This window comes from Balaenoptera physalus (assembly GCF_965194825.1).
Source record: "Balaenoptera physalus genome assembly, chromosome: 16".
NCBI lineage: Eukaryota > Metazoa > Chordata > Mammalia > Artiodactyla > Balaenopteridae > Balaenoptera > Balaenoptera physalus.
This window is the reverse complement of record NC_138898.1, coordinates 45,092,294-45,109,481: the sequence shown is the minus strand read 5'-3', so window position 1 is coordinate 45,109,481 and position 17,188 is coordinate 45,092,294. Positions and strand designations below refer to the sequence as shown.

Sequence of the window (17,188 nt, the reverse complement as noted above, 5' to 3'; positions counted from 1 at the left end):
GCCTGCCAATGCAGGGGACACGGGTTTGATCCCTGGTCTGGGAAGATCCCACATGCCACGGAGCAACTAAGCCCGCATGCCGCAACTACTGAGCCCACGTGCTGCAACTACTGATGACCAGGCGCCTAGAGCCCATGCTCCGCAACAAGAGAAGCCACTGCAATGAGAAGCCCACGCACCACAATGAAGAGTAGCCCCCACTCGCCGCAACTAGAGAAAGCCCACGTGCAGCAGTGAAGAGCCAACACAGCCAAAAATAAAATAAAATACAAAAAAATAAATTGGATGAATGTTATTCCTTGATGTTGCTGGTCATCTAGAAGTTATGTGGAAGAGTGGTCTTGTACTTAGGAAATCCACACTGAAGTTTTAAGGGGTAACAAACCATCAAGTCAACACACTGTCAAATGGTTCTGCTAGGGCTCAGGGTGGGCCTCCCCAAAATAAGGCATATTGATTATTTTGAATTAGTTACTTAAGAAACCGCCAATGCAAGAGTGACACTCTGACCCTCCTGTCTCCCAGAAAGCAGGAAATAAATCTCTCATGTGAAAGATGCACCCCCTGCATCTAGAGGTAGGACACCCCTTTCACCAGAGATAGGGAATTCAGGTCAAGAAGCTTGTATAAACAAACCTTGTTACTCCTTTACTACCTCAGGGTCGAACTGTTTAGATTCTTCACTAATTGAGCACTCCAAACCTAAGTTTCTTTGCCGTCACTTCATCTCTAGTTTATTGTTTCTTTCTCTAGAAGGTATAAAAGCTGCCTGCTTTGGCCACTACTTAGGTCTCATTCCTATGAGACCTCTGTTTGCATGAATTAAAAAAACTTTTTCCCCCTGTTAATCTGTTTTGTATCAATTTCATTATTAGTCCAGCCACAAGAACTCAGGAGGGGTAGAGGGGGAAATTTCTCCTCGACAGTTCAAAAATACGTATGGGACCTCTGCGTACTATTTCGGCTTTTATATAAATTGGAAATTTTTTCATAATAAAAAGCTTTCAAAAGTAATCAAATGTCACTCCTCTGCTTGAAATCTTCTAACAGAACATATGTCCAACACAGACTTGTATGTGAATGTTCAGAGCCACTTTATTCCTAATGGCCCCAAACTGGAAAGAACCCAAATGCCCATCTGCTGGCGGAACAAACTGCTGATCCACGCAATAGGGATGAGTCTCAAAAGCATCCCAGACAGGGCACAGTCGCAGTGACAGAAAGCAGATGGGTGGCTGCCTGGGGTCGGGATGGGGGGATAGACTGACTGCAAAGGGGCACAAGGCAGCTCTTGTCTTTGAGGGGTGACAGAATGCTCTGTATCTTGATTATGACTCTCACACAACTTATACAACTGCCAAAACTCATCAACTATTGATAGAGTACTAAGAGTAGCAGGGGCTGTGAGCTCTGTAGTTGTGGCTCGCAGGCTCTAGAGCGCAGGCTTAGTAGTTGTGGCTCCGTGGCATGTGGGATCTTCCCAGACCAGGGATTGAACCCGTGTCCCCTGCATTGGCAGGCGGGTTCTTAACCACTGCACCACCAGGGAAGTCCTGTGAAACATCTTCTGCGACAAGCTAAGGACAGTCACTGAGAGCAAGCAGTTAGCAAATGTACTAGCAATTGGCATTGCTGTTAACATGCAAGAGCATGGTCTTTTTTCTAGTAACTCAGTTAATATATTTTATGGACATACATGAACTTGACAACTAGGTTAAAAAGTTATTCATAAGACTCAGACTCTGCAGGTGGAAAGGTTAAGGGATAAAAATTATTCTTTTTCCTCCCTATGTATGCACAAGAGTGATGTGATAAACATCTACGTAACTATGAAAGTGGTCCTCCTATAAATATGTATTCCATATATATTCCATAAATACATAAAAAAACTAAGTGATAGGAAAAGTCTTGTTCCAGGAAATATTAAAACAAGAACACAAAAAGTGATTAATAGTCACTTTACCATGCACTATACATAAAAAATCGTCCACCTCTATAGACACCTGTGGTTTTACTAGCAGGGGACTTGTATCGATAGCCTTAGGTAGAAATCAAACACTACAGAAAATGAGCTTTGGAAAATCCTGAGCATTGGTGTTTAAGAAGCACAAAGAGGCAGCAAGATTAGGACTGGCAACCTTTGCAAGTCAGCCTACTAGTCTTCAAAAAGATGACAGACTCAAAATCTGTCCTTTGGAGGTCGTTCAATAACGAGGTTAATAACTGAGCAGGTATTCCTTAGGAACGATCCTGCCTCAAAAGGGTAAGAGCATAAAATGTGAAGTCTAAAGACAATATTCCCTTTCCATCTGTTTTCCCAGAAAACAGTAAGTACAGTTACTCCTAAATGACCTTTATTCAATTAAAAACTGAATGAAAACATTTGTGAAATGCCTACTACCAGCAAATAATATGCTCATTTATTTGAATATGAAGATGGAATTTAGATCCTGCCCAGGTCCCATCTTCTTCTCATATCCAGGATGATCATTTTTATCATTAGTAAAAGAATCATTAAAAAAAACAAACAGGGAATTCCCTGGTGGTCTACTGGTTAGGACTCAGAACTTCCACTGCAGGGGGGCCTGGGTTCGATCCCTGGTCGGAGAACTAAGATCCCACAAGCAGTGTGGTGCGCCCAAAACAAACAAACAAAAAACCCCACAAACAAAAACAAACCAAAAAATGAATTCCAGGATGGCAGTTCATATGCATAAAACATTACAGAAAATATAATCAAGTGCTTGATCTAATTCTCCTTTACTTTTATTAAAGTGGTTCAATGTTTCTCTACCATTAGCTACTCCAAAATAACACTAGAAAAGCATCTACCATTAGCTACTCCAAAATAACACTAGAGAAGCATCTACCATTAGCTACTCCAAAATAACACTAGAAAAGCATCCTATTACAGTTTTATATACCTTAAGATGTGTTCTAAACTAGCATAAGCATTTGGTGACAGGACAGTGGGCCAATAAATGAAATATTATGTACAGAATACAAATAAAAGTTTATTGTACAAAATTAAGGCCTTCACAGTTCACAGTTCACTAAGGCTAAACAAAGACTAGGTAATGTTTTAAATCCTTTACAAAAATTTCACAGACACTTTCCCCTACCCCCAACTATTAAAATGGCCTGACCAAATGTTATCAAAACGAAAACTATACATAACACCAAGTCCTTTAAAGGCAGCTATCCCAAATCTTATTTCTTGGCATAGGTGATCTTCATGGCATGGGATGGTGTGATCTTAAATCCCTGTAAAGCATCCCTGGCAGCTCCAGCCTGTCCATCGTTTTCAAATTCAACAAAAGCAATGTCATGTCTCCCAGGTACCAAACGTACTTCCTTGAAACCAGGGAATCTATAAAGAATTAAAACAATTTTTACATATGTAAACAATTTATATACATGTAAACACAGAAATGACATCAAATACATAAATGTGTGTGTTTAAATTTGTTAAGCAACTTCCTGATATGAGTCCAGGAAAAGTATCATATCCCAGCAAGAATCCTGAGTGGGATGAAAGAGCCTAAAATATAATTAATACCATGAAAAGAACTGCAGGAATCATGTAAGCTAATTCTGTTTTTTGTCATTTCATCAAAGCTTTGTTTCCTGTTTTACTCATCAACTAGAATTAATAATTCAAACATTAGAGGTAATTTAGCTTTTTATTTGCTAAATCTGCAGACTGGCTTCAGTTCATGATTAATCCTGGAGCAACTCAATGAAGCTGTAAGGAATTACTGTGTGATACACAAACGGATTCAGTCCAGGGAAGTGCTATCTGTCCTGTCAGGAGACTCTCGGAACACAGACTTGTTTATGGAAACACTTACTGATTAAACAGCATGGATAACATCATCTCATTAGTCTCTTCTGGTAAATTATTAAGGAATAAAATATAGTTTGGAGGGTAATCAGGGACCTATTAAAAAGAAATGGCAAAGTTAGTTTGTAAATATAAAAAGTACAGTAAACCATGTGGCTCTTAAAATCTAAACTTCAGAAAACTACATTCCACCGTTTAAGGCCTGTGAAATCTTACTACATCAAACACTAAAGTGGAAAAACAGTGACACCAGAGAAATAAGCAAAAACCCAACAGTAACCAAACAAGGTAGACATTCAAGTCACTTAATAAATATCTGGAAGATTACAAATCTTATTAACAGTTTTTAAGTATTTAATTAACGGTATTTAAAACAATATTTAAGTTTTAAGCATCTGGAGGTCAGCTGAAACAGGAGGATTTTGTCGTCTGGATTATATAACTGATCCTAACAAACCAGAGAAGGCATCTGTGTCACCCATACTCAGCTGCTTAACCCTCAGATGTTCAATCCTCTGCACTATCGCTTACTACCTCCCAGTGTGTGAGAAAATCTGGAAGTAGAAAGATTTCCACTAAGAATCACTGCTTGGCGATTTTTAATGTTTTTTTTTTCTGAGTAAATGAGATATACATGGCATCTAGTTACATACAAGTAAGTGGAAACAGACACTGTTATGGGGAACTATAGGGAAAGGTCTTTACATGTAAGAGCCTCTGTCTTCAAGCTAATTTCGTGGAAGAATAAAGATGAAATGTAAAGAACAACTTAGAGCTTAGAGAATTAAGTGCTGGCATTTGTGAGCTGGACTATAATTGTTGAAAGACTTCAAAAGAGTAGACAATGCAAGAAAATGCAAATAACTTAAAATCAGAGGAGGAAAACCTCAGTGGTGCAAGGAATTCCCTGGATGTAAGGATCCTGTCAGACCCTAGCACCCAAGGGACTAATCGGGAAACCATTAGTACATAACTCAGGCTTTCTTTTTGAGGCCTTTACTGGGAAGCTTAGGTAAAGAGTTTCTAAAACTCTTTGGTAAAGAGCTTCCTGATAAGTCTATATCAGGAGACTTAAATATATATGTGCTGAGGAAATAAGAGCAAAGGCAACTGTAAAACAACTTTGCTCTATCAGAAAAGATGGGTTAGCGCTTCAGCCAATGGGAATGGATACCAAGCCACAAGCCTGGAAAGCTCTGGGCCATGTACTGTGTGGAAAACAACCATTTTGCTCCTTGCCCTCATAGAGCTTAGAATCTATCGTTTTGATTCTGTCATTGACTCACCATGGGAAGCAAGGAATAAAGTCAGGTTTTGTTTTCTCCCTCTTAAAGAAAATAAAATGTTTTGAGGAGTTTCCACATTATTGTGGCTTACAGATGGAATCATTTTCAGTTTTTGGAGACATGTAGGTTGTTGTAATTATTGTTATTGTTTTGTAATTTTATTTTAAAGTAAGTATCACATGGAAAAAAATATTACCTGAGGATTTGGTGCTGCATTTCCTTGGGTATTAGCTGAATTTGGTGTTCCCTAACCCAAAGAAATAGAGAAACAGTTAAAATTTCCAACCCCTCTAAAAAAGCAGCAGGTATTTATATTTTAAATTACTTCATAAAAATAAGATTAACAAACAGATTTTTAAATCTATTTAACTTTACTTTCACTGAGAATTTACATCTTAAAACTCTGACTCAAACATTTATGTATTTAACTTGTCAAATGTCTTTGAAAGGTCTATATCATAAAATTCAACCTCTAAGCTTTAAAATTATGGAGAAATATAAATATAAGAGAAAAACCAAGGACCAGTCTTTCTCTTTTTTTAAAACAACTAGAAAAAAGTCAAGCATTATACTTAGTAAAACTGATTTCTAATCACTTTCAATCCCAAAGTAACTACTTTTTGGATGATAATTTCACCTTTACCTGGTATTTTAAATTAGATTTTGAATTCCTGAACTGTTCAAAGAAAGCAGCTTTCCGTGGCATACTCATGATTAAAGATAACACCTACAGTATTATTTATACACAGAACTTGAAAAATAGATATTAACAAATTTTGGAGAATGATGGAACTAAATATCATGCAAATTCAAATAAAACTGTTCAATATAAATCTGCATATGTAAAGGTTTACATTTTAATCTGTTGCTTAAACACAAATATTGGAATTTTAGAATTCAACCACTCCAGCTTCTTAAAAGTCTACCTTTAAACACACACATGTGCACATGCATGCCTCAAAGGTCACCCCTCAAATGGAAGACTGACATCTCTATCAAATTTTTAACACCAAAAAAAAAAATGAACTTTTGCCCATCTTACCTGACCAGGTTTTTTGTTCATGGTTGTTGCAGTCTGTTCCACGGTTTTGGCTTTTTTCTTTTCTTTTTTCTTTTCTTTGTCAGCAAAAGTGCCACGCATTTTAGATATTATATCAGAATCTGTTTTTGCATACTGGATTCGCTGTTTTAATTATTTGAAAATAAGTTACTTTTCATCATGCTGAAGGCTGTTTTTACACTTGTCATTAATATTTCAAATTTCACTATGCAAATACGAGCTAATTTTAAACACATACTTAAGGAAATCTGTCAAACATACTGAGCACCAAATGAAAATAAATTGTGCCCCATGATTCACAACTGAGACAAAGTTATATTCAACTGTGTTTATTACAAGAAAAAACCATAGATTTTCATATGAGAAAAACAGGACTTTGAAATATCTGCACCACTGCCCCTCTCCATTTAAAAGAACAGAGAAAACTGCATTGGAAAGCTGTCTATCCCTTACAGGGACACTCCATAGAGGGTCCATATATGCATGGAATTTGTTACTTCCAAAGTTAAAGTACCAAAGATAGAGAATGACTTTCCCTTGAATCTGGTCTATTATTTTTAAATGAAATGACTAACAGTGGCATCCACTTAAATTTAAAAAGTTCTGAAAGGAAACAAAAAGATGGCGTCACAGCTAGTGCAACCAGGTCACTTGCATGAGTAATACGCCACAGCCAGCAGGCACAGCACACACGACTGAACAAGCGCTGAGAAACACTGGTCTAGGACAGCATTTCATGAACTTTAATGTGCATTCCAATTACCCGGAGAGCCTGTAAGAGTGCAGATCCTGATGCAGGGAGTCTGGTGAGGCCTGAGATTCTGCACTTCTAACAAGCACAAAGGGGATGGTGGGGCCCACACTTTGAGCGGTATGGCCCTGGCCTAAAGCATTATCGCATAGCTGAATGTTCGGGGGAACCAAGGGCGGCAGGCCTCCCACGATACCTCAGTACCTGAGGCTTCCTCTGGCTGCTGGACATGGCAGTTCCAAGTGGACTTACCCTGCGAGCAACTCTGCTAGTCTTGCATGTCATCATCTAACCAAAAGTAATAGTTCTGGACCAACTCTGACTTGCTCCCAGGGATTCCCTCCCAACTCCCTTCTTCCTGACCTGAACAGATCTTGGGTGATCTTGTATTTGCCCCTGTGACCTGTGAAAATTTCTGACCTCAGCCCTTGCTCTTAGCTGGCTGGTCTAGAGCAGCAGTTCTCAACCAATGGAGAATCTGCCCACCAGGAGACAGCTGGCACTGCTGACTGGAGACACTGTGTGTTGTCATGCTAAGAGGGCAGAGGCCAGAGATGCTGCTAAACACTCTTCCATGAACAATACAGCCCCAACAATAAAAAAGTATCCAGTTCAAAACGGCAAAAGTGCCAGTGTTGAAAACCCTGGTCTAGACTAAATACTGGTGAGGGATAAAAGTCCACCCACAGCTTAGAGAAGGTGCAAGATTTACATTTATACCAAAGGTTTCATGACAGAAGTCCTTAGGAAGATGGTTCTACTTTACTGAGGTATTTTTGGAATTAAATAACCAAATGCCCTTGAATCACAGAGAATAATTTTGTTCTGAGTTCCAAGTTATAGAAAATTTTGTTCATTTCTGATCTGGTGTGTTGGCAACTGAAACCACCTAAGTATAAACAAGACAGCTCAAGGAACATTCTTTTCTTTCTTCCAGGATGCGGGAGATCTGGCAGTATCTACTACTTTCCTGAAGGCAGAGAACAGACCTCCTAAAATACCTTCAATATGAGATCAGTCTAATGGGCTTTTCCCATTGATTTTAAATAATTAGCTGGCAAGGTGAAGCCAGTGCCAAACGCAGCAAACAATTTCCAGCTTTCCTGGATCTCAGTCACAGGCACATGCAAACTTGTCATCCCAACTTAGCAAAACAGCCTTAAAACCCTCTACGAGAAGAAGCTGTTCCTTCATACTAATGTAATTGTAGATTTAAACTAAAACCCAGTCTTATGCTACTGCCAACTGAGATCTCACTTATGCTAGTTCTTTACACTACTGAGAAAGATAAACTGGTCTCAGGAAATGCCAATTTACTGAAAATTGGGGTATGCAGGTACTATCCCCCAGTTTTCTGGAATAGGACTTTCCACATATATGGTGCCAAGTCAGGTGGGAAATGATGGGAAAAGGAGAGCTGGATGGAGGACAGGAAGAAAATGTGCTCCAGTAACAGACAAAAAGCGCTCAGTCCTGAATTAAACAGCGTGGTAGCAAGGTCCTCAGACTAGTGACCACAGCCAACACTGCCTGGTGTTGTACGTTAGGTCTTCTTGAGACACAGCACACTCATCGATCTGCACACCTTCTGTGGCTGCTTCTCTGGCCCTAAAGGCAAAGTTAAGTAGCTGCAAAAGATTATCTGGCTCATAAAGCCTAAAATATTTATTATCTGGCCCTTTTACAGATAGGGTGCTGAATCCCAGTTTAGGGGGGGAAAAATCACAATATTGGGTGTTCAGGAGATTAGCTTTCAAGTCCTGATGATGCCACTGGTTATAGTAACATAAGCTTTCTGTGCCTGATTCTTCATTTGTAAAAAAAAAAAAGGGATCAGACGAGTGGTCGGCACTACAGATTATGGGCCAAATCCAGCCCATGGCTGTTTCTGTATGGCTTATGACTTAAGTACTTTTTTCTTTTTTTAAACAGAATTTTTAAAAGGATTGCTTAAAAAAACCACACACACACACACAAAAACACACACACAAGAATATGCAATAGAAACCGTATGTGGCCCACAAAGCCTAAAATATTTATTATCTGGTCCTTTATAGAGTTTTTGCTCGCTTCTGAGTTAGACCAAAGAATATCCAGTTTGCTTACATTTTTTTTTTTTTTTTTACAGGTCAAAGTGAACATGAGCACAGAACCAGTTAATGGCAGAACTAAATGAGAACATGGGTCCTTCAAACTCTGGGCCTCGGCTCTTTCCCCAACATCCCCTCCCATCACATTCCAGTTCCGGAAGAAAAGCACTGAAATCCACACCCAAGGTACTACGTACCCATTCACACACCTAGAGCCCCTTGCTATATACACTGTCTCCAACCTGATCCAATCCTCTACCATCTCTGACTTATACCAATGCCTCCTGAGTTCCCTACTTCCCTTCTGCCCTTCCCACAATCCAATCTTCATCCAGCAGCTAAATGTGAAATCTCATGTCACTCCTGAGTTTAAAACTTTCCATGTGTGACTATTTCGTTTCCATTCATTGTTATTCATTAATAAAACCTATGACTTTACATCTATGAACTGTCCTCAGATCAGTGCTTTGACTGCATAGCTTCTGACATGCAGTATTTCACTATGCTACTTTCTGAAACTTCAGACTGGATTCCCTTTGACCCACGATTTTTGTTTTGTGTTGTTTTACAAGTTTACAGAGGTTTCTTTTTAATCTTCTGAGTAATTATTAATGTCTAGTTCTTTTGAGATGAAAATATTGCCTATACTGCCATTGTTTTTAAAATATTCTACATCTCAATGTATTTTGTTTTGCCTATTTGAACTATCATAAATCAAGAAGTGAATTATAAGCTCTACTACTAAAGTGTTTCTATAAAAATAAATACATAAACAAAATAAACCCAAACCCACTCTTAACTGAAGGCAAAAAGCAATAGCCATATTTGCAAGGGTATATTTACAAATCTATCATACCATTAATAGGGATTAATGCCAAAGTAAGATTGATTTACCATCGGTTTGCCATAAAATGGAAATCCTTGTAACTGTCTCAAGGCATTTGTGGATGAGCCCAGTTCCTTAAATATAACAAAAGCTTGCCCCCTCATCTTCATGGTCTTTAGAGCCACAATATCTACGACGTGGCCAAACTGAGAAAACAGGGCATACAGGGATCTCTTCAATTCTGCACAAAATTAGAGGGGAAACCAGTTATTTGTGAATGAAACTATGACAAAATTCTTCATAAAATGACACGGCACTGAGTGCCCCCCCCATTTATTTATACAAAGGTACATATTTTAATAAAAACATCTTACTATTCCCATTAGCAGTCTAATTTTAAGTTTTTGAAACCATTTATCTACAAGTGAAAACAGATTCAACACATTTTCAGCCCCTACCTATTTTTATCTTTAAAAAGCCTTAAAATCCTTAAACAATAAGGGATAAACCATTATTTCAGGCACTGAGAAAGATGACTAGATGAGAATTTTTGAAGCTGTATAATTTTTAAGATGGTAGTAAGCAAACACACTTTAGTTTTTTTAAAAAAAGCACTTACCTTCCTTTTTAATTTTGTCATTCATATTGTTGATATAAATTGTGTGATTTGGTCTGATATCCATGTTGTGGGTTAAACTGTTCAAACAGCCTAAAGAGACAGTAAATATTCTGCTATTAAACAGGGAGGATTCATTCATATGATAGCGTGGCATTAAGGACACAGCACAAGGGTACTAACTTTTCAATTCTTTCAACCCCCAATGTCAGAAAATATCAGTTTGGCAGTAGTCTTTAAAACCTCTCGAGGACTTGCTAGCCCTCTTTTTTAAACAAAAGGAGAATAGTTCTCAGGCTGAAAACTTGGTGGGGCACTATTATCTAGTCAGATTTTAATAACATTCTTTTATTCCATACATTTATTTTTATACTTATCTTTCACTTATGACAAGTAATACTGTTCTCCCATCTACCTAATAACTTCCTTTTTAACAAAATTTAAAAATTGATATTTGAAAAAAAATGAAAAAAGAAACTAGCAAATGTATATCCAGTGAAAATCATCAAGATAGAACATTAATGGACTTCCCTGGTGGTGCAGTGGTTAAGAATCCGCCTGCCAATGCAGGGGACACGGGTTTGAGCCCTGGTCCGCGAAGATCCCACATGCCGCGGAGCAACTAAACCCTTGCGCCACAACTACTGAGCCTGTGCTCTAGAGCCCGCGAGCCACAACTACTGAGCCCACGTGCCACAGCTACTGAAGCCCGCGTGCCAAGAGCCTGGGCTCCGCAACAAGAGAAGCCACCACAATGAGAAGCCCATGCACCACAACAAAGAGTAGCCTCCGCTCGCCACAACTAGAGAAAGCCTGCGTGCAGCAAAGACGACCCAACGCAGCCAAAAATAAATAAATAAATAAGTACATTTATTAAAAAAAAAAAAAGAACATTAATGAAGTTTGCCAAAAACTCTTTCATGGGTACTCTTACAAAGCCCTTTCATATTATTACTTAATTTATCACCAACAGCTCCCACTCCAAAGTCACCTCTAATGGACTTGAGAGATTGGAGCGGTACCGCCTGATGGTTAAGAGCTCAGATTCTAGAGCCAGCCGGATCTGAATTCAAATCTATGCTTCTTACTAGCTGCTTGACTGAGGGGCAAGTTCTAATCTCCCAGGTCCACATCTGTAACACGGGGATGGTAACAGAATCTACCCAGTAGAGCTCAAAAGGCTAAATGAGACAAAGTTCTAGCAGCTCTGGAATCAGAAGTAAGCACTTCGAGCAGCTGTTATTAATGTCTTTTACAGGTTAATGCAAGTCCTTGCCCACAGTTACATAGCTGATAAGCAGGAGACCTGAGAATTCGGCCCTTGTTTTCTGTCTCCTTTTCTTTCACACCCACCACACTATTTCATTTTTTCCCACTGTTTTAGTTGCAAATTGTGGCCTTGCTTTTATTTCCTTGATGCCCCGCATATTTCTTCGTTCCATGAACATTTACACCCACACTATGTGCACAGCATAGGATGACGTACAAGGAAAAAGCCCACAGACAAGGACTGTACTTGTGCGGGTAACAGGTGAAAGTTAACGCTTCTCAGGGGCTTGCGACGCCCTAAACTGAAACCTGGGGGACTGGGGTCGCGAACGACGACGAGAGGGAAGTGACAGGAATCAAACTGAAGGCAGAGATATCAGAGGGGGAAGTTCTCGCTTTATCTCACGCGAGGTTTGATGGTGGCCTGGACTAGTGCCGGGGTACCGGGAGTCGCCTCCCGGATCCAAAAGGGAGCCTCTGGCAAGCACCTGAAGGCTCAGAGCGAGCTGTAAACGACTCGCACCAGCGAAGAAACACCAGTTATCCCTAACTTCATATGCGCGAGGGTCCCCGCCTCTCCAGACCCAGGCATATTCGCCCACGGCCCCGGCCCGAAGCCCCAGGAAGCGGCCACACGATCCCCGGCTCCGACCCGTCCCGCCAGAGTCAAGGTTCCTAAGTCCAGGGGCCTCGCCAGACCCGAGCGTCAGTTTCCATGCCTCCCTCGCCGACCCTCCGCGAATACGTTCCGGCCCCAGCGCCGCGCCCTGCCCACCCCCAGCTCCCGCAGGAGAGCGTCTGGCCGAGGGGCAACCCGCAGCCGGGAAAGCGGAGAGAATTAAGAAAAAAAGCGCTCCAACTCACCGGAGGCGTCCGCCGCGTCGCGTACGAATCACAGGCCGGAAGCCGAAAGCCGGAAGCTGGAAGCCGGAAGCCGAGCCAGGCACCGGAAGTGACGCTACCAAGCGCCTCAATCGAGGGCCGACAAGTCAAGAAGCCGAGCCCGGAGTGGATCGATGGCCCGCGGTCTCCAAAGCAGCAGTTAAGAATCGCTCCGCGCATGCGCACACATGGCGGGCGGCGAGAACAGGTGCAAAGGGGAACCGAGAAAAGGGAAGGAGGCTTGTGGGAATCCTGTGGGGTTAAACTGGAATTCTGGGGCCGCGGAGTAAGAGCACAGGGAAAGGCGGTGGTCATTTCCCTCACCATGAGTTTGTGCTGTTCTGTCCCATGCAACAGGTGCCTTCCATCTTTCCAAATCCTATATAGATCTTCCTAGACTTATGATGGATTTACGTCCTGATAAACCCATCTTTAAGTTGAAAACTATAAGAAGCAAATGCAAATGCATGTAATACACCTAACCTACCCAACATCACATCTTAGCCGGGCCTATCGTAAACGTGCTCAGAACACTCACATTGGCCTATAGTTGGGCAAAATCATCTATACAAAGCCAATTTTACAGTAAAGTGTTGAGCATCTCATGTAATTTGTTGAATACTGCACTGAAAGTGAAAAACACAGTGGTAGTCTAGGTACAGAATGTAGTTCACCCTCATGATCACGTGGCTGCCCCGTGTTGCAGGAAAATGGGGCCAGAGAGGATGGTCATGTCCCAGGTCTTGGGCGAGTCCCTGGGATGGGTGCCAAGTGAGGGTCCTTGGTTTCGCTCAGGAAAGAATTCAAGAGCAGTGGCAGTAAAGTGAAAGCAGGGTTATTGAGAGGGATACACATTTCACAGGCAGAATGCAGTCCATCTCAGAAGGCGAAAGTGCCCCTGGTGTGGGTGTGGTTAGTTTTTATGGACTGGGTAATTTCATAGGCTAACCAGTAGGAGGATTATTTCGACTATTTTGGGGAAGGGGTGGGGGTTTCCAGGACTTGGGGTACCGCCCACTTTTTGGCCTTTTTTACTTGGCCTCAGAACCATCATGGTCCCTGAGGGCATGTCGTTTAGCATATACTAATGTATTACAATGAGCATATAATGAGGCCCAAGGTCTACTGGAAGTCGAATCTTCCACCATCCTGGGCCTAGTAGGTTTTAACCGGTTTTGTTGTATCTTGAATGGCTGTGTCGTTCTCTTAATGGTTGTGCCCTGCCCCTTACTTCCTGTCTCAGCTGGGAGCTGTGGCTTGCTGCCCAGCATTAGGACACAGTGAGTATCTACTGCATATCGCTAGCCCAGGAAAAGCTCAAAATTCAAAATTTGAAGTCTGGTTTTTTACTGAATGCGTATCACTTTCACACCTTCATAAAGTCAAAGTATCGTACGTCAAACCATCATAAGTTGGGGCCCCTCTGAAAAGTTTTATAGGCGCAGCTCCTAATGCTGACTGTGGGGGCAGATGCCCTGGTTTCATCCTTCTCTGAGCTCAGGCTGACCCCAGTTTACCATCACCTTCAGGATGGCCAGTATCCACCCCTCAAGTCTTCTCTAATTCTTGGGACTCTGAGGGAACTCTTCTCCAACACTTTACTGAAGAGCTTGAATCCAAGAGGCAGCTAATTTGAGGCCCCAAAGTGGAGGGAATTGATGTCTCTGTCCAGCTTCTCACCTGATAAGGCAACCACCTCCAGTAATAACCAAACACCGATAAAATCATCTGCCTACACTCACTGAAAAAAAAAAATCAATTCCCTACCACCCTTCCCACCTTCTTCTCTCCCCACAGAATGGGTTGACTGTTCTAAGGTCATCAAGTTGTTGGTGTTTAATGGCAAGCTGAACGGGAATTCCAAAACATACATGCATTCTTTCATCCACTTATGAAAGGTGTGTAAAGCATCATCTAGAATGTGAAATGGTTGTTGAGAGCTAAGAAAAATCAAATTTTATATCTTCCCCTTAACTAATCTCTCTGAGCCTCACTGTCCTCCTTTGTAAACTAGGGATCATAACAGTACCTCCTTCTGGAGTTATTGTGAGTATTAAGTGAGCAAGATGTGAAGTGATCAGCACATTGCCAGGCACCAAATAACTGGTTCGTAAGTGTTATTTCCAAATGCTAGCTATAACTTGGACATACAGATAAAGAGGCCAAATAGATTAGTTTTTTAACCTGGGGATTTTTATTTTAAAAGATCACCTAAAAGTGCAGCAACTTTAAAATAATGTAAGCTTCTTGAGGGTAGGGATATTTCTTTGCTTTGTTCACTGAAGTACCTTCAGTAACTAGAAAAGTGGCTGATAATAAATATGTATTGAATAAGCGAATGAAGCTTCATGGATAATTAGGCAACACTGAACAAATGTGATGTGTTAGGAAGATGCACATAAGTGTAAGAAATAATATTAAGCAATCACAGAAAAGCAGTATTTTATTATGTAGGTATAAAAATTTGAAGGAATGTAAATAGTCCTGCCTCAGTTAAGGAGTTATGAGAGAATACAAAGAGAATATCTTTAATGCATTAAAAGAGAATATAAACTAAATAAAAACATTTCTGAATAGCAAAAGACAAGCTGCCCTGCACATTAGTTTGGTCATCTGAGCAATTAATTAATTCTGTTTGATGATAATGAGGATGGCAATACTGTATTATGTAAGTGGATCTGGCTAAGAGCTCATTATAAAAAAAAAAGGGTAAGATAAGACTTTGCAAAGACACTACCTGGGCAGAAAATACCACAGGAAATGCAGAGACCTAAAGACAGAGGGCTTGTAGTGTTCTGTTAATCACTGAACAATGGCTACTATACATTACACCGTGAGAAGAAAATCTTCTAATGCCAGCTCAGTGGCAATGATCTGCAGGCTCTTTCCCAGGTTCTAAAAGAGCTGGTGCATTTTCCTGTCCTTGGGCAGTTGCTGTGGGCTTTCCAATAGCCTGTTAATGGTCCTCAATGGTTTCCTGAGTGATTTGGAGAAAACAGTCATTGAAAGTAGGACTGGGAAAGAAAAGAAGGGGAGAAAGGAGCTTTTCTGGTTTTGTGAGTAGCATTGCACAACCTGGTTACATAGCTATATTAAGAGCATTATAACACCCAAACTTTGGTTAGATGCACTGTGAAACAACCATCACTCCTTTATAACCAAATTCACCTCTTGAGGGTCAGATCAGAAGTCAGATGTCAAAAACTCATTTTTAAAAATTGAAGTATAGCTGATTTACAATGTTGTATTAGTTTCAGGTGTATAGCAAACTGAATCAGAGATATATATATATATATATATATATATATATATATTCTTTTTCAGATTCTTTTCCATTATAGGTTATTACAAGATATTGAATATAGTTCCCTGTGCTATACAGTAGGCCCTTGTTGTTTATCTTTTTATATATAGTAGTGTGTATCTATTAATCCCAAACTCCTAATTTATCCCTCCCCCTGCCTTTGATAACCATAAGTTAGTTTTCTATGTCTGTGAGTCTATTTCTGAAAAACTCACATATTTTAAAAAATACTAGAAGAGCTAACTGGTTTGCTCTGAGTTCTGCTGAGTCCAGTATCTCAAATTTCAGTTAGGCAACATGATTTACTTTCCTGTGAAACAGGATTTTCATTGAACTAAACCCAGAGGCAGCACTATAACACTAGCCAAGCTTAATGTAGCTACTGATGAGGAAACTTGCTTATTTTAGGGGTAGCAGAAAAATTACTACCAACAGTTGGGAATAAAATGGTGTCAAGACGTCTAAATTATCAGGCTAACTGAGGCATCTCTTAGCGGCTCTGAATACAGAAATATTTCTGTAGCTTATCTGCACGTGTTTTATGTTTCTCATTAATGTTTTCAGTATCTTGCTGCAGTAGTTTTGAGACAGAGCCATGTTTAAAGGAAAATACATCATAAAACTGGTGGATAAATTTTGGCTTATTTATGTAGATAGAACCGCAAAATATATGACAATATGACAATATATATGTTTGTATCTTCTTTCTCTCCCCAGGTGGTGATTACATTAAGAAATTTATGTAGAGTGACATTATTTTCACAGCAAGCGTTAAACAAATTGAAGCGTTATTGTTGAGCCTCACATCAGGTTTACCTTTCCTGGCTGGTTGGGATTACGTTGGCTGAGACTTCATAAAAAGCACCCCCAGCCCCACAATTCAGGGAGGAAATCATTTTATGCAGTTATTTCCTTTCATTTCACTTCAATCCTTCTGTTTTATTCTTTTTGGAAATACTCATATTTAGGGAAGAAAAAAAAAACAGAAGTGATGACTATCACCTCTGATATGTACTACATTGTTAATGTTAATAATAGGAAGTCTTTCACATACATGAGAATAATACCCTGTCCCCAAAATAGGTGGAATCTGAGATAGGCTATAATAATATCTGCTTTCCATAAAGCTTGGGAGCAGTATTTTGCCTTTGAAGACTTGAGGACTAATTCAAAGAATTTTGGGGGAAAACCTGAACTTCTTACTATTCAGCATTATGTGTAAATTGTGCTCTGCACGGTACAATCTGACCTCTCCTTGAA

The 17,188-nt window shown here is 40.2% G+C and overlaps 1 protein-coding gene across 1 annotated transcript; it reads right to left on the bottom strand.

Moving 5' to 3' along the window:
* Window positions 1-2,989: 2,989 nt before the first annotated feature.
* On the bottom strand, window positions 2,990-12,672 carry SNRPB2 (small nuclear ribonucleoprotein polypeptide B2). Its single transcript, XM_082428652.1, has 7 exons — window positions 12,607-12,672; window positions 10,477-10,566; window positions 9,926-10,098; window positions 6,173-6,313; window positions 5,327-5,377; window positions 3,852-3,940; window positions 2,990-3,370 (listed from the first exon to the last, which is right to left on the bottom strand). The coding sequence occupies exons 2-7, from the start codon at window positions 10,538-10,540 to the stop codon at window positions 3,211-3,213; spliced, it is 678 nt and encodes a 225-aa protein (XP_082284778.1). The 5' UTR covers window positions 10,541-10,566; window positions 12,607-12,672; the 3' UTR covers window positions 2,990-3,210.
* Between the last annotated feature and the right edge of the window lie 4,516 nt (window positions 12,673-17,188).